This window comes from Patagioenas fasciata, chromosome 7 (assembly GCF_037038585.1).
Source record: "Patagioenas fasciata isolate bPatFas1 chromosome 7, bPatFas1.hap1, whole genome shotgun sequence".
In the NCBI taxonomy this organism is placed as follows: domain Eukaryota; kingdom Metazoa; phylum Chordata; class Aves; order Columbiformes; family Columbidae; genus Patagioenas; species Patagioenas fasciata.
This window is the reverse complement of record NC_092526.1, coordinates 36,140,821-36,165,900: the sequence shown is the minus strand read 5'-3', so window position 1 is coordinate 36,165,900 and position 25,080 is coordinate 36,140,821. Positions and strand designations below refer to the sequence as shown.

Here is a 25,080-nt window from a genome sequence, read left to right as displayed (position 1 = left end):
TGAGGTCCGAAACCATTTATTGAAACGAAAAGGATAGAAAGTTCACATGAAATCAAAGTTGGACATGCAGGAGGAGGGATGATGCTTTGACAGGTTTCTTAAAGGGTTGCTGTATTTCTCATCTTTTGAGCAGCCTTTTTGTCCCATTCCATAGGATGCTACTTTGGGAAGGTAAGAGGTTTTTTTCCTTCACTGGAATGGCATAAAAATACATCTGTCAACTTGTATTATATACATACATATGGGCTGTATTTATTTTCTGTGGGAAAATATCACTCTATCAGTATTTAAAGTTAAGTATCATTTAAATTATTTTATTTTCTTTATCTTAGTAAAAACTTTTTTTTTTTTTTTAATAGAGCAAATCTGAAATCTTCTCCTCAGGGTAGGCAGCCCCATTACTTATCAGCAATCTTTTTAGGCACAGATGCAAGCTATGGCTTATATGCCAGCCCGCTCCTGCTGCTTGAGGACGAGCCCTGCTGCCTGTTCAGATACTTCTGTCCCCATCACCCAGGAGAAAAACTGCTTATCAGCCAACCTGGGTACATCACATACCATACAGCAAAACCCAGAGGTCTGGATTTTGCTCATCTGGATCCTTACAAATGTGAACACCTCGGACACAGGGAAATTTGGCAGTGGGGAAGGACCAGTGCAACAGAAGATAACAAGTCAGGGTTCACTTTCTTTATAAAACAGGCAATATCTGTACAGTGTGGCCACAGGCACAGGTGCCTGTCTGGGATGGCAAGAAATTTAATACCAGCAGTGAAAAACTTTCCTTTTTTTTTTTTTCTGGACACGCAAGTCTTGCATCTGTGTTGGATCATGCATGTAAATGCAAAGCTTTGGTGAAGGTGGAAGACACAAGCCATCAGAAACCCACCCATCCTTTGGGACAAGGGCTGCCTTCCACAGACACTGTGGGGACTACCAAACTGTGGGAGAAGAGTGACAGCCATGGAAGCAGCCTGGCTTTCCAACAGCCTGGAAAAAAACATCAAAAATTGCACTCAGTTAACTGCAGAACTGCAAAGACCAGTGCAACGGAGAGCTCGCTCCCTGGCTTCTTGGCAACGTGTGGGATTCACCACATGAATATCACACCTTCAACACAGTGGCCTGGCTGCCCATGCAGAGCGATCCTTTCTTTCCAGAGCAACAGTTAGTCTCCAAATGCCATTTAAAAGACAGCAGCAACCATAAAAGGCCCAAACTTTTCACAGCTGATTCTCTGTAAGATACAGAGGCAGGATGGGCAGACACTCAACCCGCTGGAGAAACAGGAGCAAGGAGGTCGGGGTAGGACGAAACAGCAAGTGATAAACGTGCTCCGAGATCCTCCAGCTGACTGAAGCCTTGGATGCCATGAGATAAAGATGAGGTTGCATGTGCCAGCTGAGCCACATCACAGCCCAGCTCTCTCCCATGCCCTGGGGAAACCTGCCATCCCCAGGCCAGGGACACCTCCACAGGACCAGCACACGGAGCCTCGGCAGGGGTAGGATGGTGGTAAATTGATAAAAAAATAACATTAAAAAACCCCAAACAAACACAAAAATCCCACTGAGCCAAAGCAACTGACACCAAGAGCAATGGCAAGACATATGTGGCAAGGGAAAGGTTTGTTATCTGCAACTTGAAGGCAGCTCCTTCCCCAGGGAATCATCCTGCTCTGTCCAGTCCAGTCTCTCCTAGAGACAGAAGTCACTGCTGGAGGCGTGAGGATGCTCTGGTAGCACTTCTGCCCGGGGATGCGGCTGGCAGGGGGGGACCAGGCTCCCCTCCAGCACCGGGCGGGCACCTGGGAGTCCCATGGGAGCGTTGGGCAAACCACAGCTGCTCTCATGCTAGGAGAAGAGAGAGAAAACAAAGCCTTGAGTAATTTTGCAGCTTTTTACAAGTACTGATTGGGCTAGTGCCCAGAGGAGTCTGGCAGAAGGGGGAGCAAATGCCGACTTATCACTTCATTTCTAGAATGAAGTTCCTCACAGCTCCTCCTACAAGCTCCCAAACTCCTAAACAGGACCAGAGACAAGCTCTTTGGCCGAGCTATAATAGAAGGTGCCTGGTGTGTTAAGTGGAGGAGATAGAGAATGAGAGGACCTGAGCTGCAGAGTATGGCCTTCAGAAAGAAGCAGAAGATGATCTGACAGCATCTGATGGCTACAGAACTTAACACAGAGACTCCTGTGAGACAGCGGGGCACTGTTCCAATAGCAGATGATGTCTGGCACCAAGAAACAAGCTGCTCTTGGGACAGTAATCACCAGGGAAGGGCTGGACAACCAGGGATGCAGGACAGACCCATCCTAGACATCTCACCCTGCCAGGTGATGCTGCAGGATGGGGAAGCATCACTGCAGACATGGGCTCTTCCACACACCCCAGAAAACATCAGCACAGAAAAAAACTGAGCATGAGAGCAGAGCAAAGGCCTTACCCTGTGTCTGCTCTCCCGGCTCAGTGCAGAGGTGTATGTCCCATAGGAGTTCACGGGAGTCTCCAGCAGGCTGCTGATGCTCCTGAAACACTCTGCAGACGAGCTCGGAAAAGGGTGCTGGGGCATGGAGGCACTCAGCTGCTTCTCAGGAATAAGCTGGCATAAGGAGGGTGAAAAAAACCCCGAGCAGGGAGCCATCTCTGCCTGGGACCCCCTGCTGCCTGCAGTTTCCATGCTGCATAATCCATTCAGATTAAAATGTACTGCTGGCATGCCAGGTCCGGGACTCCAGCATCCCTGGTGCTGGGAGATGAAGTCTTGGCTGATGCCATAAAAACCAGGCTGAGTTGGGGACCCCAGGAGCAGGGGAACACGGTCCTGCAACAGGCTGGGGCTGCTGCTGGGGAGGGGGTGCAGAGTGGGGTCAGGGCTGCGGCCGCACAATCCATTCATCGGCGCGTAATGGTGTTTCGGCTGGCTGGGTGGTCCTCCCTGGCACTGGCTGTGCAGGGAGAAGGACTGACGAGCATCCTCTTGGCTGGGATGCATGGCCGGGAAGCTCTCCTCCAGCTGCCGAGCCCTGGGGGGATCCTGTGGGCAGGAGGTTCCTGGGGGTGAGCTGGGTGCCTTGTCCCATGGGTTGCCCTGTGCCAGCTGGAGGAAGAGGAGCAGACCATCCTCCCCAGCTGGCCTCCACTCTAAGCCTTCAGCCAGCTCTCCCTCTTCCTCAGCCAGCTCCCGCAGCAGCGGGGGTGGCTGCCCTGGCATGGTATGGAGGGGCTGTTCCCACAGCTGAGCAGGGGGCTGGCCAGGGCCGATGCTAGGCTGCACCACATGCTGGGGCACATACTGTGAGTCCTCATCCTCCACGTGGGCCTGGTACACAGTGGTGCCTCCACATGGGCTCAGGGATGTGCCTGGGAGGGGACAGACCTGTTGTCCTTCCTCGTGCTTGTTTGGCAGCATAGTGTGGATGTAGGAGAGAATCTCATTGCTGGTGAGGCAGTTGTTCTGGGATGGGGTGCGGTCAGGGTCCATATTGACCATCACCATTTTCTCATCCAGCAGCAGGAGCTCCAAGTCTTCGGCATTCAACCCCAGGCCCTCCAGTGCACTGAACAGCTCATTGTTGGAACAGCTCTCGTCGCTCTTAATTGACAGTGAGTCTAGAGTGGCCAAGAGAGGGTCCTCCTGCTGAAAATCTACCAGCTCCTCTTTGAGGCTGTCCCTGCTTGAAGAAGCTGGAGCAGTGCCCACACTCCAGCCATCTCCTCTTGCATCCAGCAAGGAGGTATCCCTGAGGTGGTCCACGCAACTGCTGCTGCAGGAGCAGTTAGTTGTGGGAGCTGGATGGGAGACATATGCCGCCTTGTCCTGTCGCATCACGGCGCCCAGCAGAGAACTGGGGTCAACACCGTCCTTCTGGGAGCGACCTCTGTGGCTGTGGGAGGTCTTCTTGGGCTTGCTGGTTTTCCCTTTGCTCTGAAAAGGGTCAGGGAAGCCCGGGAGAGGGTAAGCACTTTGGTATAAAAGTGCTTCTCCTGTAGCAAAGGTAAAGGGAAGATGCATGGACCGCTTTCGAAGGTGCTCGCCTCCTTCTTCGTCTCTGCAGGGCAGGAAGAGGAGATTAGGCTTGTATATGCAAAAACACATGCCGCAAAACACCTCTGCAATGGATAATTGTGATTTCTGTAAGCCAAAGCTCCTTTGCTACAAACAGCATGCATGTATCAAGCAGAACCACACACATGTACATTTACATACAAACACACACACACTTTTATATATACACACACGAAAACACACACCTGTAGCATAACCAAGAGGATACTTAAAATGCAAAGGATAATGTAGCTCTGATAGAAGTCACACCTTTGCCATGCTCATCTATGCTGCATCCTCTAGGACAGGGATGTTGGGCTGCTGCCATACAGCAGCCACATTTGAGGTCCTTGCTATTCCTGCACTCTCCTGTCCCTACAGCTGCTGGAGAGCATCCACCAGTCTCCCCAGGTTAAGTCTGGACTGGTACCCAGAACACTGGGGCAGGGATGGGAGGTGCAGGGCACTGCTCAGCACTATCCCAAACTCGTGGCGTAGCCTTGCAGAGGAGGACGTGGTTGAACAGCATCAAAATACAGAATTCTAAGGCTGCTCCTTCAAAAGGCTTAAGAAGCAATGACCAATAGAGCATCCTGCCCTGCCTGGGGCATCCCAGAACCCACAGTGATGCAAAAAGCCAGCCTGTCCCCATCTCTGCCTGGGCTGACCCAGATGGCACTTACACGAGAGGTCTCTGTGTGACAATGATGTACTCAGGCTTGCCGTTCTTGTAAACGAGTCGTGCGTTGGCCTGCACCCACTTCCAGCGCTTCTCCTTCGTCAGCAGGCGGAAGACCGTCAGACCACTCTCGCCCGTCTTCATCACTGCCAGGAGGAAGCACGCGTGCCCAGGGCTGTCAACATGTCACCGCAGGCAGGGCTGCCTCCAGCAATGCTGCTGCTTCCAGCCAGGATAAGCAGGTGGAGTCACAGCAGAGGCATGGCTGGCATGGGCAGGGGACACCATCCCAGCTAAATACCCAAATACCCATCACTACACGCCACCCCAAGCTCCCTGTGGTGACAAGAGCATCACAGCAAGGCATCAAGCAAAGCATCTTCTCTGCTCTGGATCAGCCATCACTACAGAAAAGACATGGACCTGTTGGAAAGGGTCCAGAGGAGGCCACAAAGACAATCAGAGGGCTGAAGTACCTCTCCTATGAGGACAGGCTGAGAGAGTTTGGCTTGTTTAGCCCAGGGAAGAGAACGCTCTGGGGAGATCTTGTTGCAGCCTTTTAGTAGTAAAAAGGGGCCCATAAGAATGATGGACAGACTTTTTAGTAGGACCTACTACAACAGGACAAGGGGTAATGGTTCTAAACTAAAGGAGGGGAAATTCAGGCTGGACATGAGGAAGAAATTTTTTGCAATGAGGGTGGTGAGACACTGGCCCAGGTTGCTCAGAGAGCTGGTAGATGCCACATCTCTTGAGACATTCAAGGCCAGGCTGGATGGGGCTCTGAGCAACCTGATCTGGGTGAAGATGTCCCTGCTCATTGCAGGGGGGACTGGACTAGATAAGCTTTGAAGGTCCCTTCTAACCCAAACTATTCTATGAGTCTATGATCCTATTGGGAGAGAGCTGGTGGGCTTAACACAGCAGCCACAGGAGCTGCTCCTAGCCCAGCCCACTGATCAGCCTCAGAGACGGGCACAAGGAACCAAGGAAGGGACTCTTACTCCTGACATGGTTCTCAGCACAGTACAGCATGTCGGCAGCGTGGACGAACTGGTAGCCGGTGCCGCACATTCGCAGCTCTGCCTCAGTGTATCCCAAAACTATCTTCCCCCTGTGGGAAAGTGAGAAGGCACCCAGCTCAGTGACAGAGCAAGGGTGAGACATCACCCAGTCAGGGGATGGACTGGCAATGATGGAAACCAGCAGCATCACCCCTCAGATCAGCTCTGCTGCTTACTTGGCATCACAGGCCAAGGGGGTAAAATCCAGCTTGTGCTTTGTCCTGAAGATCATGTTCTTGGTTCGGATCTGCAGGATGGACGGTGGCTGCAAGGGGGTGGAGATAGCGAAGAGAGCAAGCTGGGGTGGCAGCACAGATCCATCTTCAGACTTTTTGTTCTGCCCATGAAGGAATTTCAGCCTGCCTTGAAGGTTTAAAGCCTGGGAAGGGAAGAAAAAACTCAGTGTCACACAGAAAACCTGGTGGAGAGAGAAGAGAGGGAAGAGATCTGTGTGGAAAACAAGCCATCTTGCTGCAGAGTTAATGCAAACAATCTCTTGCAGCTTGTCCTTTGCAGTTCCAGTGCTGACTATTAAAACAAGATGCAGAGAAGTTTTAGGTACAGATCAAACGTATGAAAAACAGCAGAAATATCTCCTGTTTGAAACAGGCAGGACCTGCACGTGGCAGGAAGGTGCACTGGGTCTCTCAAGGCAAATTTTTATGCTCCAGCAGTGGCAGAGATCCCATGGGGTGAGCCTGCACCCCCTCCTGCTGTGGAGGTCATGGCACAGGTCTGTACTCACCAGGAAGCCAGAAGAATTATCCAGGAGGCAGCGAAATCGGCACACAAAGCTCCTTTCCAGAAAGGAGGAGTTTTCTGGGGGCAGCTGATCCGGTTTGTAGGCGACAGCAGAAGAGCTGAGACTCTTCCCTGCTGTGGGAGAGAAGGACTGAAAGAGGAGCAAGCAAGGGTCCCCCAGCAAGGGTTGGAGGTCCCCAGCATCAGGGACTCTGGCAGTGCAAAGCACAGCAACAGAAACCCACAGAAAGTTAAAGCATTTGGGATGAACCCATGGCCCACAAGGACACAAGCCCCACACAAGCGATGGCAGGGAACTGGGTACGTGGGCAGCTACACATCTTGTGCCACCCAGGACGCCTGGCTCCCAACCTGCCTTTACCTTCTGCAGAAGGCTCACCCTCGGGAGCGTGGGGTGGGTTGAGGGCCCAGTGGAGGTTGCGTCTGAACTCCTGCTGGTCCTCAGTGTGGATCAGCTCAAAGACGCTCTGGTGCATGACATCTGTCTAGAGGAATAAAGCAAAGTGTGAGCTCTGTGGGCTGCCCCTGGGCACCAGTTTTCATGTCCCACCTGGAAACAGCTTGCCATGGCCCCTAATCCTGTGCTGTTGGCCATATCCCACCCAACTCCCCCAGTGCTCAACTAGGTCGCTGGCTGAATGAGGTCTGACACCTTCCACAAGCGCTGATGCTGGTGGGAACAGGCAGCACATCTGGCTCTAAGGACCACTTCCCCACGTTGGGCCAGACATGCCCATACTAAAAAGCCACTAGCATGAGCAACACAGCTCCCCTCTGACAAAATGTGACAGCTCCTCTTCAAAATCCCAGTGCTGACTGACAGGATGAGATGAAAACATGGATTTGGGAACAAGGCAGCCGCAAAGCCACCCCAGCCCTACACTGTTACCGAGAGAACAAGGCACCTGCTCCGGGACTTTGCTCCCTCTGCCCAGGTGGACAATCCTCATCTACCCCAGGTGGTGGGAAAAGCCAGCTATGCAGGAACAACACCAAACCACAGTAACTAAAGGACTGTAGGCAAGTCCCACTTCCCTGTAAATCTGACCTAGTGCCTAGATAACCACAAAGCATTGGAGCCTTATGGGATCTACCAGGGGTCAACCAGAAGAGTGAGTACCCAAAGACAAACTGGGCAGGGAACCACAGACACCTCACCATGACATTGCACAATGGGGCCTGTCAGCATGGCTGGTGGAAAGCATCTGTGGGCTAGTGAAGTTGCTTTGACACCTCCTCACAACCACGTCTGGCAAGATAAGGTCCAAATCCACAAGACCAAGGAAAAGCCTGACAGACCCCACAAGACCTTGTGATCCCTGCAGAGCTTCCCCCTCACAGGGAACTTGTGGCTATTCTCCACCACTAAGGTAAAAATCCAATCTGCAACCCCACCACAGTGAGTCAAAGGTGTCCCACCAACCTGATGAAATCCCAGATAGTCCTGAATGGTATGCGAGGAGTAAAATATCAGTCCTTCCGATGTCACCACCAGTACAAAGCCATTGAGCGCCTGGGGAGAGAGGAGATAGGCAGGTACGTGCCACACTTGCATCACCCTTTTCCAGCTGGATGGAGAGTTTCGCTCTGCTCGGACACTGGCCACCTGTCCTGGGTGGTCCCAGCTAGCAGGCATTGCACCACTAAGAGAAGGGCGCAGGAGAGGAGACAAAGCATGGGAAGCCCTGGAAGGAAAGTAAGATCTTCCCAATGGCACCTTGCTGTTTTAACACTGGGTGCTGCCCTGGTTGTCACCAAATCCACTGTTTCAGTAGCCTTTTCGTTTTATGTCCTTCTTGCAGGATGGGAGTGTTACCAGAGACCTCCATCTTTGCAAGTCCCCTGTGTATGTTCCTTGCCACAGTGCCAGAGCACACACAGCCAAAACACAGGTTTTTGCAGACCTGATGAGCCTACCCTACCAAGCAGAGGTCAAGGCCTGCAGCTCATTCTCAGATTATCCTCCACTCTACCTCACTTGGGTAAGACAGATAAAAATGGGAATCAACTCTGGCAGAGCTGTGCTTGCCAAGAGAACAGACGGCACCTTCTGCTGAGTTTCTCTGAGGTAGCTCTCCCATGTGGCTGCCCAAGCGTACCCTAATCCAAACTGATGGAGAACTTTGGTTCCATCCCGAGAGCAGTCGCTCAGACTCAGATTCGGACATTTATACTCATCCTATGTGAAGAGCAAATAAAAGTCTCAGAACTGCTTGCAGAACAAAACCAGACACCATCAGGAACCGGTCTGTTCTTGTACTCTTGCGGAAACAAGCCTTTCTGACAATCCTGAATCAAAACAGCGTTTCATGTCGGCTGCATTTAATGTTGACCTGCATCTACCTGGGTTCTTCTGCTCATGTAGTTCCCATTCTCCCTGCAGCCCGGGAGAGTCCTGGCAGCCATGCGTGGCCTGGGACAGTGTGGGACTGGGGGATGTTCAGCGAAGAGCAAACCCACCCCTCCTCACCGCATGCTGCCAGTGTTGGTTGGTCATTCCCTCTTACTGCTTGGCCCACACTGATGGGGATACTCCTGCAGGTTCAGCAGCTCTTGGGAGAAATCCAGCCAGCTCTTGGCCTCACTTGCATCCCTCCTGTCCTCCTTGCATGGCAGAGGAGACCTGGAGAAGGACCATGGTGTCCACATGTGGGCTGCCCATGGGCAAGAAACAAGGCACCAGCCTAGAGGGGTTGCCTCCACTGCCTGCTCCTCCCTCCTGCTATTGCTCACCCTGCGATCAAGGTGGCCAACCCAATGCTGCACAGAGTTTTAACCACTGAAAATGGAAAAGGTGAAAGCTAAAGCATAACAGTTTGCTTTTTGAAGCTGTAGTGGAAAACTCTGATTTCTGAAAAGCCATCTTCTTCCAAAGCAGGAGGGAGGATTGGCTGAGTCCAGTCCCTGGCCTTGGGGGAAAACAACAGAATCACTGGCAGACTTCAGAGTACCTTTTCCTTTCAACAAACACATGATGCATCCCAAACTCATGCCTGGTGACAACCTGCTGCAAGACACTCATCCGGCTTGCACAGCACCGTCCTTCCAAAGCACCACATAGCAGCGAAAGGACCAAACATTGGTGTTTGCAGGAGAAAGTGGTGTCTGCAGCAACCCACACCTGGGATGCACACATTAGCCACAAGACATTCCCAGCCACGCTCCTCTTTCTCTGGAGCTTCCTCTCTCTGTGTGGTGTACAGATTTACACTACACAAACACGCCATCCTGGAGCATGTGCTCGCTCCTGCACGCCCTCCACCCAACCAGGCTGAACGCCATGCTCTGGTTTCACAAAATAAATACTCAAGCTCCGTTGCTTGTGCAGGCTCAAAGCACTAAGCCCTCCCCACAGAAAACAGCAAATGTAGCCATAAATTCAAAGTTTCTGATGCATTTTTAATGCTACGCAACTTACATATTTTATAGTTCACTGGCCCTACCATCCTCTCCTTGAGCTCCAGAAGTGCAAAGTCAACATCCAAGGGTGTGCTGTGTTCCCAGGCAGGAATGGGACTGAAGCGTCTGTCTTCCTCAAGAGGAACTCGTCAGCATAGCACATTTGGGAAGTTATTTGGGTGTTTTTTCCAAGCCAGCAGCCCCAGGGTTGGTAGGGCAGGACACAGGAGAAGGGACCAGGGTGCTGGCTGACAGTGTCCCTTGCACCTGGAGACCCATGAAGGTTAGAAGGTGCAGAGGAGCTCTCCTACTAATTTAAGCCTGCAGTTGCTGTCTCAGGAGCCCTGGCTTTTTATTCCTGATGAAAAGCTGATGTCTGTGAAAGCACTGCTAGCACAGGCACAGTCAGGTTCCAGGGCACCACTCCTAAGCACTGCAGGCACTGCACCAGCCTCTGCCAACCATGATGGGTGAGCCCTGGTAATGAAGAGCCCTGTGCTTTGAAGACCATGTCATCAATTTGCCAGGGCTGGGAGCAGGCCCACAGGAGTTTCCCCTTGACCCTGAGTGGTAGGTGTCGCTCTGTGACTCAGTTTCCCCAGCTCTGAAATGATCCCAATAGACTTCCAATAAACACCTTCAAGCCCACAGTGCTGTCTAAGAGCAAAGGCTATGAAAACACAAGAAAACCACCAGTTTAGCCCTCCAGAAGCTGAACAGCTTTCACAGCTGTGACACCACCACCCAGCCACCTCTCCCTAAGGGCAACAGGTCCCCGTGAGGACACTCCTGCCAGATCAAAGCAGGAGTCCTTTAGAAGGAGGGGTCCTCCTGCAACACTGACCTCAGAAGCCCTATGGCTGTCCAGACCCAAAACCATCCTATACCCCTAAACCTGGCTGCAGGCAGGGAAGCCACAGTAGCCAGCCCTGGCCTGCTTCCCCCACTTCATCATGTATAGACATCACGATTAATTAGGGTCTAGTGTGTAGCCTCAGCCAAGTCCAGCTATTGTTGCTGCCAACTCCTGTTTCATTGTCCAGGTCGATGTTTCTCCCCCCTCTCCTTCCCTTTATTCCAGGCACAAATGCTTTCTCTATTTACTGGGGTTGATCTCAGTGTGTGGGAATCTGCTGTAGAGGTTAATTAGTGCTGCTAAATGCACTTTAACCCTTTGAGCAGCTTTGGAGGCGTTGCTTTGCCATGGCAGCAGCAAGCAACATCTTGTAACACACTGTCCTTCCCCAACTGCACTGACCTGCAGGCTGATTTAATACTGTGTTGCCAGCGATGTGAACCTGCATCACTGCACACCTGGGCAGAGGTGGTCCACCTAGTCCTCAGTCTCACTAAGTAAGGCCTTGGCCCCTTTAGAGGGATTTTCATGCTTAACCCCAGTTTAAGATAACTCCGTTCTGCTGAGATTGCTGCCAGAGAGAGTCTTAGTGAAAAAAGACAGGACAAAAAAGTAAGGCTGGAAAATTAGATGAGGTGAAGGGAAGAATCAGGGCAGACCAAGAGATGAGACAAAATGAAGTTTGGACACCAAAGGTGACAGACCAGGTGGAAGTAATTTTTTAAACACGTAGGAGTGTTTCCTGGTGACACAGAGGTAGGTTCTGAGCCCCTGCTGTGTTCAGCATCACACAGATGGGCCCCTGGAAGAGCCAAACATAAACCCAGAGCTTTTAACACCCAGCTCAGTATCTCTATAAGGATGCTATCAAGCTGATGAGCAAGATATCAATCCCCAGCAAAACCTGCTGAGCACAGTTTTGTTATATCCACAGCAGAAAGCCCTCAGTTTTTTTGTTATTAACCTCATTGGCTTTAGCATTTCTCTCACTAAACATTGAGATCCTGGCTCCCCAGCTCTCAAGTAGGACAATCATTATATTTACTGCTAAGAGCCGAGCGAGCTTTTGGAAAGGAGCTGGGGCTGACCAGCACGCTCGCCCTGTTTGGACCCCGGCCAGGCAGGGATGGGGCTGCAGCCTGTGCCTGTGTGCCAGGCGGGGAGAGGAGGGGAGCCCCACGTCCTCGCAGGACCTCGCTCTGCCAGAGCCTGACCTCTTCTTATTCACCACACACGGTTTGGAGACAGGAGGTCGTCTCCTGGCGTCTCTGAATAAACTACAGAAGCAGCAGGCTCAGCCCAGCCATGCTGCAGTATCACCAGCACTGCCTCCAGCATCACCGAAGGAGCCAAATATGCAAGTCTCACAGAGCTCCCAGGATACATCCATGTTCCCTGTGTATACGGGCTAAACATATGGCCCATCAGCACCTGTCTATGTATGTGGTGTCATGCATTACGGCCTGAAAAAAAGGGAAGACTTCCCTGACATTTTCTTCCCTGTTTTCACCAGCGTTTGGACAACCATCCCTGAGTAGGGCCCAGTGTGCCCAGGCTGAAAACCACACTCAAAACATCTTGCTCTGTTTGGCTCCCAGGTCACACCTATGGCTCATTCACACAAGGGCAGAGAAGCAGAAGAGCTGAATCACTGTGGTCAGAAGTTTAGCACTGCTTCCACTGAGATGGAGGGGATTCTGACACCCAAATGATGTACAGGCAGCAATTTTCTCCAGGAACGACAGGGAGAGTAGAAGCAACACATTTTCTGCCCCAGGGACCTGCAGAGGTCTCAAACCTCTGCTCAGTTAGAAGCACTATGAGCAAAACCATGTAAAAATCCCTGTTTAACCAAAACATCCTGCAATCAGTAACAGAACAGCCTTCTCTTTGGGTAAAATTCAAAGGAGTTGGAAGTGGGACAAGAGGAAAATCCCTTGAAGGCATCTGCCAGGGAGAGGTGTCCAGCGAGGAGCACTAACCTGTAGGAGCAGTTCGCCCTCAGGTATCGCTGCCAAGCCCGGAGCTGGTCCGCAGCCACGGTCTCCATCCCCCTGTGCTTCTTTGGCATCGTGATTCTTCAGAGCAACTGCACAAAGTAAAGGGAAGGGACTTCAGTGCTGCAGTAACACACACACATCACCACCATGAACATCCAAAATGTGGACCTGGCTGCAAAGCTGGGCATGGCACTGCCAGGGGAAGCTGCGATTTACTGCCAGCCCTCGAAAGAGATGATTTTAACAGGACATTTTCCACCCACCCAATACTCTCAACTTCCCTTTTTTTTTTAATTTTCTTTTTCTTCTCACAGCCCATTAACAGCCAATATTTTCAAATTCCCACTTTCCCTCTCCCTAGACCTCTAAAAACCTACAAGCAGAAAGCAGATAAAGCCAGGCATCAGACAGGCATCAGCAGAATAACTACAAGTCCCTGCATTTATCAAGCATTTACCTGCAACCAGCAGCACAAAAGGACAAGTTTAGTGAACTCAGCAGCTGCAAATCTCTCTTACCATTTAACAGTAACAACCATGGAGGTCCCCAGTCCTGATGTGGACACAGGGCTGATACCTCACACCCCTTCTTGCAAACAGCAAGAGCTTGGTACCACACCATGCACAGCCCCCTGGCTCTGGAGCATGGCAGCAGCTTGGGGGGGGTCACTGCACCCACCATTTCTGTGCAATGCTGAACCAGAACACATCGGCTGCTGCATGCCATGACTCTACCAAAGACAGCCGACCAACATCTGTGAAAGCCTGCCCTACGCAAAAGGCATTGAAGCAAAACTCACTCTCTCCCAGCATAAGGAACATGCTGTTTTGAAGGATACAGTCTGGATAGCTCAGTCAATGATGTTTCATTACAGTTCAGCAACATAGCGGGTTTATTCAATCAAATTAAGGCAAGCCACAGCTCACAGTGGGAGAAAAACAACATGGAAAAAATGCACACATGCATACAAATGTAGACAACAGAGATTGCAATCACAGGCAACCTAATAGCAATCGATGCACGATAAATACGGATGAGGAAGCCAGTCACTCAGTTTAACTAAAAGATGTGCCTGTAAATTTTATACTGTGCTCCCCCAAAGAACAAATCCCAGAGATATTTTAGGGTGGATAATACTTAGAAAGTAAGATGACAACAAGCCTGTGCACAGCAGGCCTGTCCAGGAGACAGTGGAGAATGCAGCAAAGCCGAGAAGCTTCTTGCAAGGACCACGAGGACAGAAGGTGGCATTTGGCCACTGATAAACGAACTGCTCCCCCGGTTCCTGGGAGGAAAGGTGTGAAGCACAGTTAGCAGCCACCACTGCAGCCTGCCCTGGCTCCTGCTCAAGAGAGCAAAAGCTCTTTCGAATGTGCATTTCCTAGCTCCTGTGCTACACGTGCCAAGGAGCTGCCACATTCAGATGCAACAGGAGCATCAAGCAGACCCTGGAAGTAATTTATCACCCCATTAAGCTGTCCACGGGAGCAAAGCCATGAGCTGAGACAGAGCAGCAAGTTGGAAGACACCAGCCACCAGCATGTAGGTGAAACCAGGCTGTGTAAGTGTAACCAGCAGCTGCTGGAACTCAGCTCCCCCATCCACATGGAGCAGATCCTGAAGGATCTCAGCACCTGCGTGCAGAAGCTCGCAGGCGAGCAGCTTCCCAGCCGCTGCAAAAGGTGGATGCTCCAGAGGTCTGAAGCTGAACCCAGCAGTGCCCGTTTTCAGGGCAGCCACGAGCAAAGGGACTGATTCAGTCTCCAAAGTGAAGTCCCCCCATTTATCAGCATTTCTCTGCTGGCAAGGCAAGCACAAAGCAAAGGCACGCCGTCCCCTCTTCCATTGCCAGGGCTCACCTTCCATCCCAAAGTCCTCCACATCCTCAGTGGGCAATTGCAAAGCACTAGCTCATAGGTGGGTGGGAGCAAGGAAAGATGCTGTGGTCTGCAGAGCCCCACTGATATGCATGTGAGGCTTTGAGGCCAAAATGCACTTCCACCAGGCACAGGACTATCCCAAAGGTCAACTCTGTTCCATAAGCAAATGAAAAGCATGTCCCAGTTCTAATATTGCCTTTAATTAAAACAAACAAATCAAAACAAAACAAACCCTGATACAGAAGCAAAAGCCCTGCTTCTCTGAGGTCTGGGAAATTCCCCTTGGGCTCAGCCTGTACAGATTATTTCAGGAGGCATGTGAACACCAAGGGGCCAACAACCTGGGATTAAGGTTACAACACACGTCTGTAAAACAGCAGGTTGGTCCTGAACATGCTGGGGTGGACACACACATGCTGCCACATCCAACTGCTGCCCCAGGGACTGTTCAGGGTCCCCTGCCTGGGTCGGAGCCCAAAAACCCTGCACAAAGTCCCGGCCATGGACCGGCCATGGGGCAGAGCAGTGTGCAAGCACAGCAGCTGCATCACCCAGGCGAGGTCCCGTGGTGTGAACAGAGCAGATTTCTGGCAGCGCCCTTCCAGCAACTCGCTTTTCTGATCCCTGGGAGCAAAATGTAGGAGTTATGAATTATTAAGAGTCTTCAGTTCTCCTCTGCTAGCTCCCAGACTGCTGTGCTGAAGGTGCAAGATAAAAATAAAACTGGATGGTAGAAGAGCAGATAAAGGGTGCCGCACTCTACTCAGAGGTCTGGTTTAATGGTTTGAGATTCCTCTGCAAAAAGGAAAACTTGATCACAACCGCTGCCTAAAAATAGACTTTGCTGTCAGCATCTGGGCTGCTCCTAATCTGTGAGGCCAGAGGAAACACAAGTTAAAATCAGAAGATGGCCCACTGTCCTCCATGCAGATGCCTGCCATCAAACACAGCTTGCTCCTGCAAACAGAATCAAAGCACTGGGGCAAGACGCTGCTTTCATAAAAAACAGAACCTCCATGGGGGTTTTCCTTTGACCTTAACCAAATGTTTTCCATCCAAACCACCCAAGGAACCCCAAAGATGATCCGCTCTTGGTTGCAGACATCTCGGGCCAGCTTGCTGCCTGGTGTCCCCTGGCTTTGTCTCTCCATAAATAGCCCCGCGCAGCCCCTCGGGTCAGCAATTCAGCAGAACTGTCGCAGCGCATCAGCCTGACGGAGCGGAGACGAGCCAGAGAGCCGCTGCAGCATCCTCCTCCCCACCGCGGCATCCTCCCTGCTACCCTGGGGAAGGACAAGGCAAGAATGGGGTGAGCTCAGCACCAGAGGAAAGGTGGCCTTCCCAACACAGCACTTGCCTTCATGTTGGGCAGGGAGATAAGGTGCAGTCTTTACCCCCACTGTATAACTGGGGAAAGTTTGCAGGAAAAAAAACCCAACAAACAAACAAAAGGAAGAAGTGGCTTTTCCTGGGCTCCCTGACTCTGGCCACCAGCATCACCTGTGCTGCTGGGAGCTGTGGAAGGAGGAAGGTGAGGAGAGGGAAGCTGGTCAGCTGAAAGTAGCACAGCTTGCACATTTTTCATACTATTTCTTCAAAGAAAAAAAAAGAAAACAGCTTCTGCCAGGACCTGCAGGCTATTTTGCCACAAAAAGCCTTTTAGTGGAGAGGAAGAAAATCCCTGCCTGGCCCCATCTCCACGGAACGAGCTCCCTGCCTGCATCTGCCCCCGCCAGGAGAAGGACGCTTTCTGCACAGTGGTGGTCCACATTGCACAGGTGTCCACATTGCTCACCGGGTCTCTGCTGGCCCTTTGCTGTCACCTCCCGGGGGGAGGATTCCTCTCACCATGTCCAGGACAGCGCTCTCCTCAGCACCCAGCCTGGGAAGCTGTTTCACGTGATGCCAAAGGGACACCTCGCTGGCTACCAGGTTTGCCAGTGAACTCCTGAACCTGCCAGGGCTTTGCAGACCTGAGAAATCTCTGCACCAACAAGTGGGTATTAACATTTTTGAGAGGATATCTCCCAGTCCCCTCCCCTCCACAAAGAAAAACCTCTAAGTGGGAACAGGGTTTTGCATCAGCTGCTGACTATGAAGGAGGAAAATAAGACGACTTGGTCCCAAACCCACTCCAGGCATTAATACAGGAGAAGCAGCAGAAGGAAACCCAACCCCTTCATGGCTTTTCAAGAACAGTGAGGGGTCACATCACTTAAAGGAGGTGAGAAAACACTGAACCCAGCTGCAAGTGATGGCAGGGACATCTGCATGGCAATGATTAGCCTGAGCAGGTCTTGTGGGGGGAGAGAGAAGAGGTGTTTTGGTTGTGGTGCACCCTGCAAGTGTTCTGCTGTAGGGCTCAATGCCCCAGCATGTATCAGTCACTCTCCAGGGGAAGGAGAGATTGGTTGGTTTGTTTATTAATGGAATTGCCTTCTAACCACCTCTCTCTTTCTGTCATTTGTGCCAATTCTCTGAAAAGCAAGTCTTCCACTCACATGGTAGCAAAAATCTCACCATGAGGTATCTCCAGATCATCCTTTCCCACCCACCTCTCCAGCTCCAAGATGCTCATGGGCAGAGGGACCTGCAGCTCTGCTGCTCAGTACATGCACCCTCACATTAAATAACCCCTCAAAACTGTTTTCTTGCACTTTACTGCAAAAAAGAAACAAAATATTGGAAACTTAGGAAAAAAAAAAAAACAAACCTCTTGCTGTTTCTTTTCAAGAAACTGAGGTTGTTTCACTTTTAATCTAAATTTTCAATTTAGAAGAGTCACTTTAACCGAAAAGTGGTTTCCCCTGGTCAGAATGATATTAATGTTAAAATAAATAAATAAATAAATAAACGGATTTCCCTCATATCAGACCTCATGCATCCCCCCCCTCCCTTGCCTTGGTAGGGTCTCCCCCTTGCACTGCTGGGCAGATCCTCCAAGACCTCCCACATCCACCCATGACAGCACCTGTATCTACCCCAAAAAAGCCAAGGAAGAGCCCATCTTCCCTCCTTCTGTCACGACACACGAATTCTGCAACGCTCCAGTGAAACCAGCACAAGAGCTTTCATTTCCACTGGTGGGAACCTGACGGGTGACACAGCTGTGGCTCAGCAGGAACGTGCAATGCAGAGAACAGCAGCATGGTGCTAAAGGAGCAAAATTTGGCCCAAATGCCTTTCCGATTGACACACTGAAACCAGTGGAAAGCTAAATCGCTGTTGTGAAGGCAGGGGAAGCAACGAAACCCCCTCTCGGGCTTCTCCAATGGCATCTACCCTGTCAGCACACCAAATCTATTGCTCTGTCATTTAATCCACATGTTTTACAGCAAGCTTACATGCCTCCGACTATTTTGAGAAGCAAAGAACAGGAACATGCACTTAGTAAAGTAAATCCTATTCTGGAATATTTATATTGCTTCTTGAGCATGAACTGAGCCCTTCTTTAGCCAATACAAAATTGTTCCACCTTCACATACAAGGAAGACTCAGCAGATGTAGCCAGAAGCTCCTCTTACACAAAGTGTTTGAAACGCATTAGAAGGAAAGAGCATCATGGAAACTGTGAGAGAAGCAAGCAGAGATTTGCTGAAACCGGTCAGCAGAGCCACCTCCTATCCAGCTTGCTGAACCACCAGTTTGTTTCTCACTGCTGAGCTGTACAGAGCCCATTTTCTAGCAACTGGCAAATACTTCTTGAGTTTCCCTTTGCTTATTCATAATGGATGCTAAGGATTTACTTACCATTTCATAATACCTGCCACATCTCCCCATTGACACAAATTTCATTAAATAGATGAATTATTTATCCTCTGCCCGAACTGTGCAGATACACCACCTTCCATGAACATGCGCGGTGAATAATGGATGTCCTGTTAAAAGATCTAATTGCAGTTTTAAAAGCAAGGAGGCCTTGACTATGTGTAGCTTTCCGTTGTGTCACCAAAGGCACTTGGGTCTCAAAGGGAGAAGCACATGCAGAGGTTTAAACAAGGACAAAGAGGATAAGGACCTGCCAGGCTTTCCCTTCTTGCAGCATCAATAGCTGTTTGAAACCGCTCACTCCCACTACTTGTTAGGGGGGCATCACCCCAGCACAAAACCTTCACCTGGAGTTTTTTGCCAGCTCTGCTCCAATGCTGGCTCATTATCCAGGCAATTAAGAGAGCAGGGTGATCACAGGACTAGGCTTTATTTTCTTAAACCGTCCCTTAGGCTTTATTGCTACAGCTATCTGCAGTACGTGGCCAAACAGCTCAGGTGAGAGAGCAGATGAAGCAAATGAGCAACATTAGTCATCTCTAAACTGATAAGAGAAACAAAAATATTTTCGAAATCCCTAGGCATAGTGCAGCAAGACTAGGTATAACATAACAGAAACCTAATAGAGAAATGATAGCTCTATGGCGACTAGACATGAGGCAAAGTGCTATGTCCTTGTCTTGCAAGCTGGGAGAGTGGAATCATAGAATCATTTCAGTTGGAAAAGACCCTCAGGATCATCAAGTCCAACCATAACCTAACCCAACTCTAGCACCATGTCCCTAAGAACCTCGTCTGAACACCTTTTAAACATCTCCAGGGATGGTGACTCCAGTGTTTCACTAAATGAGGAAAGACCTACATGACTTTTGCTGAGTAGCAGCACAAAATAACAATATGCACACTCAGGAAATCAGGTCAGAAGCCAACACTGGGGAAGCACCAGGTTGTGAAGAAACCAGGGAGCACTAGAGACCCCTGATGAAGACTCTCAAATACCAAAGATGGACCTCTGGCAAAGGGCGCAGTTATGTAAATAATTCATGTTTAATGCATTAACTAAGCAGTAGAAACAAATGAATATGCAATAGGTGTATGTAATAAATACCAAGAAGTGCAAATCATGCACATGCTTGATTAGAGGAACAATCCTCCTAGCGTCTGGGGCACTGTAATAAAAGAGCCTGCTTTTTCACACTTCCAAAACAACATTAAGGAATCTTTAGCTGATTTTTTTGGTATCAAAAACACCACACATCAATAAATGCACCCTCACCCCTAAGCTGGGGTTCCAGAAGCACATATATAATATAATAACCTACATAATATAAAGCACTTCTCCAGCCTGATTCAATGGCCAGGGAGCAGCTTAGGCACTTTTTAGGCCATTACGCTCTAGCAATAATTGTCTGGATTTGTACCACAGTTTAAAGGGTTAGGCTCAGCCTAACTGGCTGCACATGGAGCGTGCAGGTGTCCTGTGCTACCCCCTCCCCAGTTTTGGTCTGGGGAACAGCTTGGAAAAGCCGTGATGCTTTGTAGCTCTCCCAAACAGCACAATCCCCGTGAAAGCCCAACTCAGTTCCCTTCAAGTCACTGTAGAGTCCTGGCAAAGCCCCTGTGTGTAGGCACCTGGCAATGAGCCACACGGGCACAGGTCTGTGACAGGAACAGGACCACCTGGGGACCCTGAGCTGGCCCCCAAGGGCGAGTGAGTGCTCAAGGGGCTAGCTCTCACTCCCCAGAAGGGCCAGGCTCGCTGCAGGATGAGAAGCACAGCCTGAACAACCTTCCCAGCATGCTGCTGGAACAAACTGTGAGAGATACTTCTCCGAACAGAACCCTTGCCCATTTTGAGGTCTGCCAATTGACTTCCCACCAGGCGTTTAAGAGGACTGAGCAACACAGTTGTTATCCAACAGCCACACATCAAGGCGCTTTTGAGGCATCTTCCTTTTTTGCTAACAAATCACCATGCCAGGTGAGACCCAGCGACAAACCTTCCCCTGGAGCATCTTCCCTTTTTCTCTCCCCCTTCCCAGAAGGCAGGGGAGAAAAAACAGGGATTCCCACCCCCGCCCCCCCACCAACATAAACCAGCAGCTTTTGCCAAGCTCTAGCATCAAGGGGAGGAACGGGGAGGGATTAGAGGGGAGCAGCCGCCAGGCACCGCCGGGCTAAGCTGCTGGTGCTCGGCTGGTACGAAGTGCCGTGCAGACACCAGCTTGGCAGCACCAGCTGCCCAACAGCAGGACACGGGGCACGAGAGAGGAAGGTGGCAGGGGAGAGGTTGCTCGGTGGCTTGGATTTACTGCACCATTCAAGGGCAGTCCTCAGCATCAGGGGGAGAGAGGAAAGGGTTCCCAAACTCAGGGGAGATGCAGATCGCTGCAGCTGGTTCTTCGGCTCTGGCAGCCCTGCAGCACGCTGCCACCTCTACCGAGCCACACGTGCTGAAAGAGCCTCCTGCAGAGCAGAGAGGAAGGTTAAGACACTGAATGAGAATTAAAACAATTTGTCTCACCAAGGGGGAATAAAATAAGACATTTGCAGGGACTTACAGAGGAAAAAGACCTGGATAGGAAGGGATCAGAAAGAAGCCCTTAAGTCAGCTTGCACTGAGATTTGGATAGGACCCTTGATTTGGAAGCCAACTTCAGCTCCTTCAAGTCCTCCTAGTCCAGGGCTGGGCTGGGCCACTAGCCTTATGAGTTCACCTCCCTGGTGGGATAACTCTCCCAATGTCTCCAGCCCTCCCATGGCCTTGCTCCCCCACCTAAGTTCACCTCTATTATGGTAAGCAGCGTTCTCGCTGGCAGAAAGCATTTGTATACACTTTGGGCTCAAAATCCAGCAACGAGGCAAAAGAAACGTGCCTGGACACCTCGCAGAGAACAGCGGTGCTGCTCCAGCACAAGAAAAGTCTCTTACACCCCACCACAGATCAGACCTGGCATGGTGGGCTGTGCTTGCCAACCATCCTCATCAGCCCTGCGCTGTGCCACGGGAAAATCTGCTGACCTGGGGTAATCCCAAGGCATCTTGCTGCTTTATGTCCTAGGGGCCAGAGGGTCCTTCAGATGGTCAAAATCTGAGAGAACCTTCTGTCTGACATCAGGACACCTAACTCAGCCAAACGCTCACCTAAACAGTGTTATTAGTACTGTGCAAGGCAAAAAGCAGTGCCTCCTTCCAGGAGGTGACCATGGCCAAGAACCCTCCTTCCCCAGAGATGTTGAACACACATGACAAACACCTGGCACTGAACTGCTGCCCACTTTGTTAGACTGGAAGGATTTGCCAGACCGCAAAAAAGGAACAGAATTAGTAGACAAACACACACACACCAGTGTCCTTTAGACTTCCAAAGACCTGCAGAAGACCACCACCCGGCATCAGGGGCTTCACAGCAGAGACACCCAACCCAGCCTGAAGAAATGTTTGTGTAGATAAATAACCCTGCTTAACAAAGACAACGCTTGATGATCTCTACGCCATTCCAAAGATTAAACAACAAAACATTGAACAGCCTTAAATCCTCTGATTTCTATCACCTAACTGCAGACCTTTAGGCGTGACCCCAGACAGGCAGAAAGGTAACAGGGATAGTTTCACTTTAGGCCATATAAAGTGTAAAAATCCTTATGCACAAATGGAAAATGTCTTCTTAGAAATCAAAGACCTCGTGGCAGTATCTCCCCAGACCAATGTTCAAAATTCCACTGTTGAGATAAAAGCACACGCAGATGCTTCTTGCACAGTATTTCAGCCACCTCGGTAGCTAAACAGCAGGTTTGCTTCCACCCCACAGCTCAGTCAACCCACCCCAACCTGGGCAGATCAGCCACTTCAACGCAAATGCAGCTACATGTTTAATAAGAGCTGTGAAGCCTTCTCTGCATTTTGAAGGATTTATCATATGCCCAGAAGGTGATCACGAACCCAAAACAAAACGTGAGAAGCTCCCAGAGCTTCTACCTGCTTTTTAATCATTTAAGCCCATACAAACTTCCCTATACATCAGCCATGCATAAATCAAGATGCTGAAATAAACTTAAAAACTAGTTCATTTTTAATCAGCCAGGAGAAGGAGATGTTTCTATCACCCAAGGAAATATTTAAGATGGGGGCTGGAGACAGAGCAGCTGGCATAAACCTTTTGGCTGAATTGCCGTCAGTGGTCATTGGCACCACCTGAGACCTGCTCCAGGAGGACACGCTGCAAAGATGTTTCCCCTCACTAAGCACAGCAGCACGGCCCAGTTTCTGCCCTTGCCTTTCCTTGGTCTTCTTTCAGGGGGTGCTTAAGCAGGGACACACTTGGGACAGCTCTGGGGCGGGCTGGCTGCCCCCAATAAACCAAAAAACGACCCCAAACCCCTGGTGTTTTCTGATCTCACACAGGACTTGTCAGTGTTCAGCAGCTAAAACAGCTTCCTCAGGATCATGTTTCACAAATCTGAGGATGCTGAGTGAGACAACATCTCTGCTCCAGCACAACTTGTCAAGAGAGCAACATCACTCCTGCATTCACACCAAACGGGACTGAATTAACTTAAAATAATTTCATTTTGTAGATGGCCTTGCCCAGGCCTCCTTTTAAATACATATATATATATATATATATACATAAGCCACAGAAGAGAATTGAGATGTTTTTTTAAAGCTGCAGAAGAGACTCAAGGAGGTCTACAATAAGTGCATCTAAAAGGATGATGCTTTCCTCCTTCCTTCCCACACCTGAACTACCATGACCTGCTTTAAACCAGAAAGCGGCAGGTACCATCCCACAGCTTCAGACACACTGATTTACTCAGTGGTTGGGAAGCTGACGCCATGATATCAAAACAGATAGAGTAACAGAAAACAAACAAACAAACACAATTGAGAGAGAATCTCAGAATGGGATTTCCCGGTTTCTTGCAATGCAAAAAAAAAGTAACCCACGGATCCAAGGATGCAGGAATGTCAAACCCCAGCATGCGCAGCCCTAGCAAGATGTTCATGGGGGAGGGGAAATGGTGTCGTGCCCACCCCCCCGAGTCATCCTGTGCTCACTGTTCCCCAGCCCAGCTTGCGTGACATCCCGGCACAATCACCCTGGAAAGCCCCAAAGCAACTCCTGGTGGGAGGCTTTACAATACCAGCGATTCCAAACCCCCCATTTTAAGGAATCGCCACCACCCCTTCATTTTATAAATTCTTCAAGCACCAAACTTTAAATTATTAATGTTTCAGAGGAAGAGAGAGGCCCGCGTTGTGCCATGGAATTCCACCCTGCGCAAGAACAAGTGTGTTTCAGAAATACCAGCACCGTGGTTGTCCTCCTCTGCTTCAGAGCATCATCGCATCGGGCAACACGTTCAGCGCTGCAAAGGTTGACGCAGCAGAGCTCCCCACCGGGGCAAAAACACCACAGAAAACACAGTCAATATAGTAGCAAAAATATTGACCTGATGCTGCAAGGCAAATAACTCCACTCTGAAGCCATTTATTTTCCATTTCACCCACTTGCCAATCCTACCAGCAGTGTTTAAGAGAGAATAGAAAGGGAAAATTTAATAAAAAAAAAAAAAAAAAGGCATTCAACACATTCCGTGATTTGGAGTTGAAAAGAGAAACTGTGGTTTCTGAGGTCATATGCAGTATTCTCAAGCCACTTCTATTTCACCACGAAAATCCAGGGCTGCCTAAATACCCTCCTCTGGGCTCCTATTAATTATAATTACAGCCCAGTAGAATGCAGATATGCCTTTAACACTATTTTAAAAGGTTCCCAGATACACTGCAACCGCATCACAGATAATTATTAGTCATTGTCAGCACACCGCGTATTTCTCCAGTCTATCACAACGAGGGAAAAAAAGTCACTTGCATCATGAAACTTTTCAACCGGGCTGCACAATACACCGCTGCCCTCACAAGCTGTGCCTGCCAAAGCCTGAGCCCGGGATCACGGAGAAACTCTCCAGCCTGAACCTCAATTTTCTACTCCAGCAGAACCCACAAACAAAATCAACTTCATCTGTTCAGATCCCTCTAACTACAAACAAGCGGGAGCTGCGCTGTCGCCCGAGCGCGATGCACCCTAAAGCGGTGTACCTTGAGATTGCAAAGCAAGAAAAAACAGGGGGAAAACAAAAGCACTTTTAAGTGTGTGTGTGTGGGGGGGGAAACAAACAAAAAACCCAAAACAAACAAACAAAAAAGGTGAGCCTTACCACTGAAGAAGCTCTTGGCGCGGAGGTAACCAGCACTGAGTCGTAGAACCGACAGCTTGTCCAGCCCGGCCACCACCTCCTCGGGGAAGGGCAGCAGCCCGGCCAGCCGCTCCAGCTCCCAGTTCAGCCGCTCCCGGTGCCGCTTGGAGGGGTTGGAGGTGCCACCTTCTGCCGGCCCCGGCCGCACCCTGCCGGGCAGAGCCGCGTTATCGGGCGGGCCACGTCCCCACCCCCTAGGAAACCGTCCCCTTGTCCCCCAACTCACGCCCGGGGCACCGGCTTCCTCCGCTTGCGACCCGCGTACATGGCCGGGCAGAGCCCAGCGCATCCCCGGGCAGCAGCCGCAGCCTCCCCGCGGGCAGACGAGCCGGAGCGGCCCCGCCCCGGGAGAGGAGGAGCTGGG

General features: G+C 50.4%; 1 protein-coding gene across 4 annotated transcripts; it reads right to left on the bottom strand.

The window, feature by feature from the left end:
* Window positions 1-25,072, bottom strand: LOC136103010 (aryl hydrocarbon receptor-like). Of its 4 annotated transcripts, none has more exons than XM_065840714.2 (11): window positions 24,943-25,072; window positions 24,678-24,865; window positions 12,791-12,897; window positions 7,977-8,066; window positions 6,915-7,038; window positions 6,537-6,667; window positions 5,968-6,170; window positions 5,732-5,841; window positions 4,732-4,873; window positions 2,447-4,052; window positions 1-1,853 (listed from the first exon to the last, which is right to left on the bottom strand). In XM_065840714.2, the coding sequence occupies exons 1-11, from the start codon at window positions 24,981-24,983 to the stop codon at window positions 1,698-1,700; spliced, it is 2,898 nt and encodes a 965-aa protein (XP_065696786.1). In that variant the 5' UTR covers window positions 24,984-25,072; the 3' UTR covers window positions 1-1,697. The 4 variants fall into 4 exon arrangements, with proteins under 4 accessions (XP_065696786.1, XP_071667474.1, XP_071667475.1 ...); XM_071811373.1 differs by having other exon boundaries at window positions 6,537-6,664; XM_071811374.1 differs by having other exon boundaries at window positions 6,537-6,664; window positions 6,933-7,038.
* Window positions 25,073-25,080: the final 8 nt, after the last annotated feature.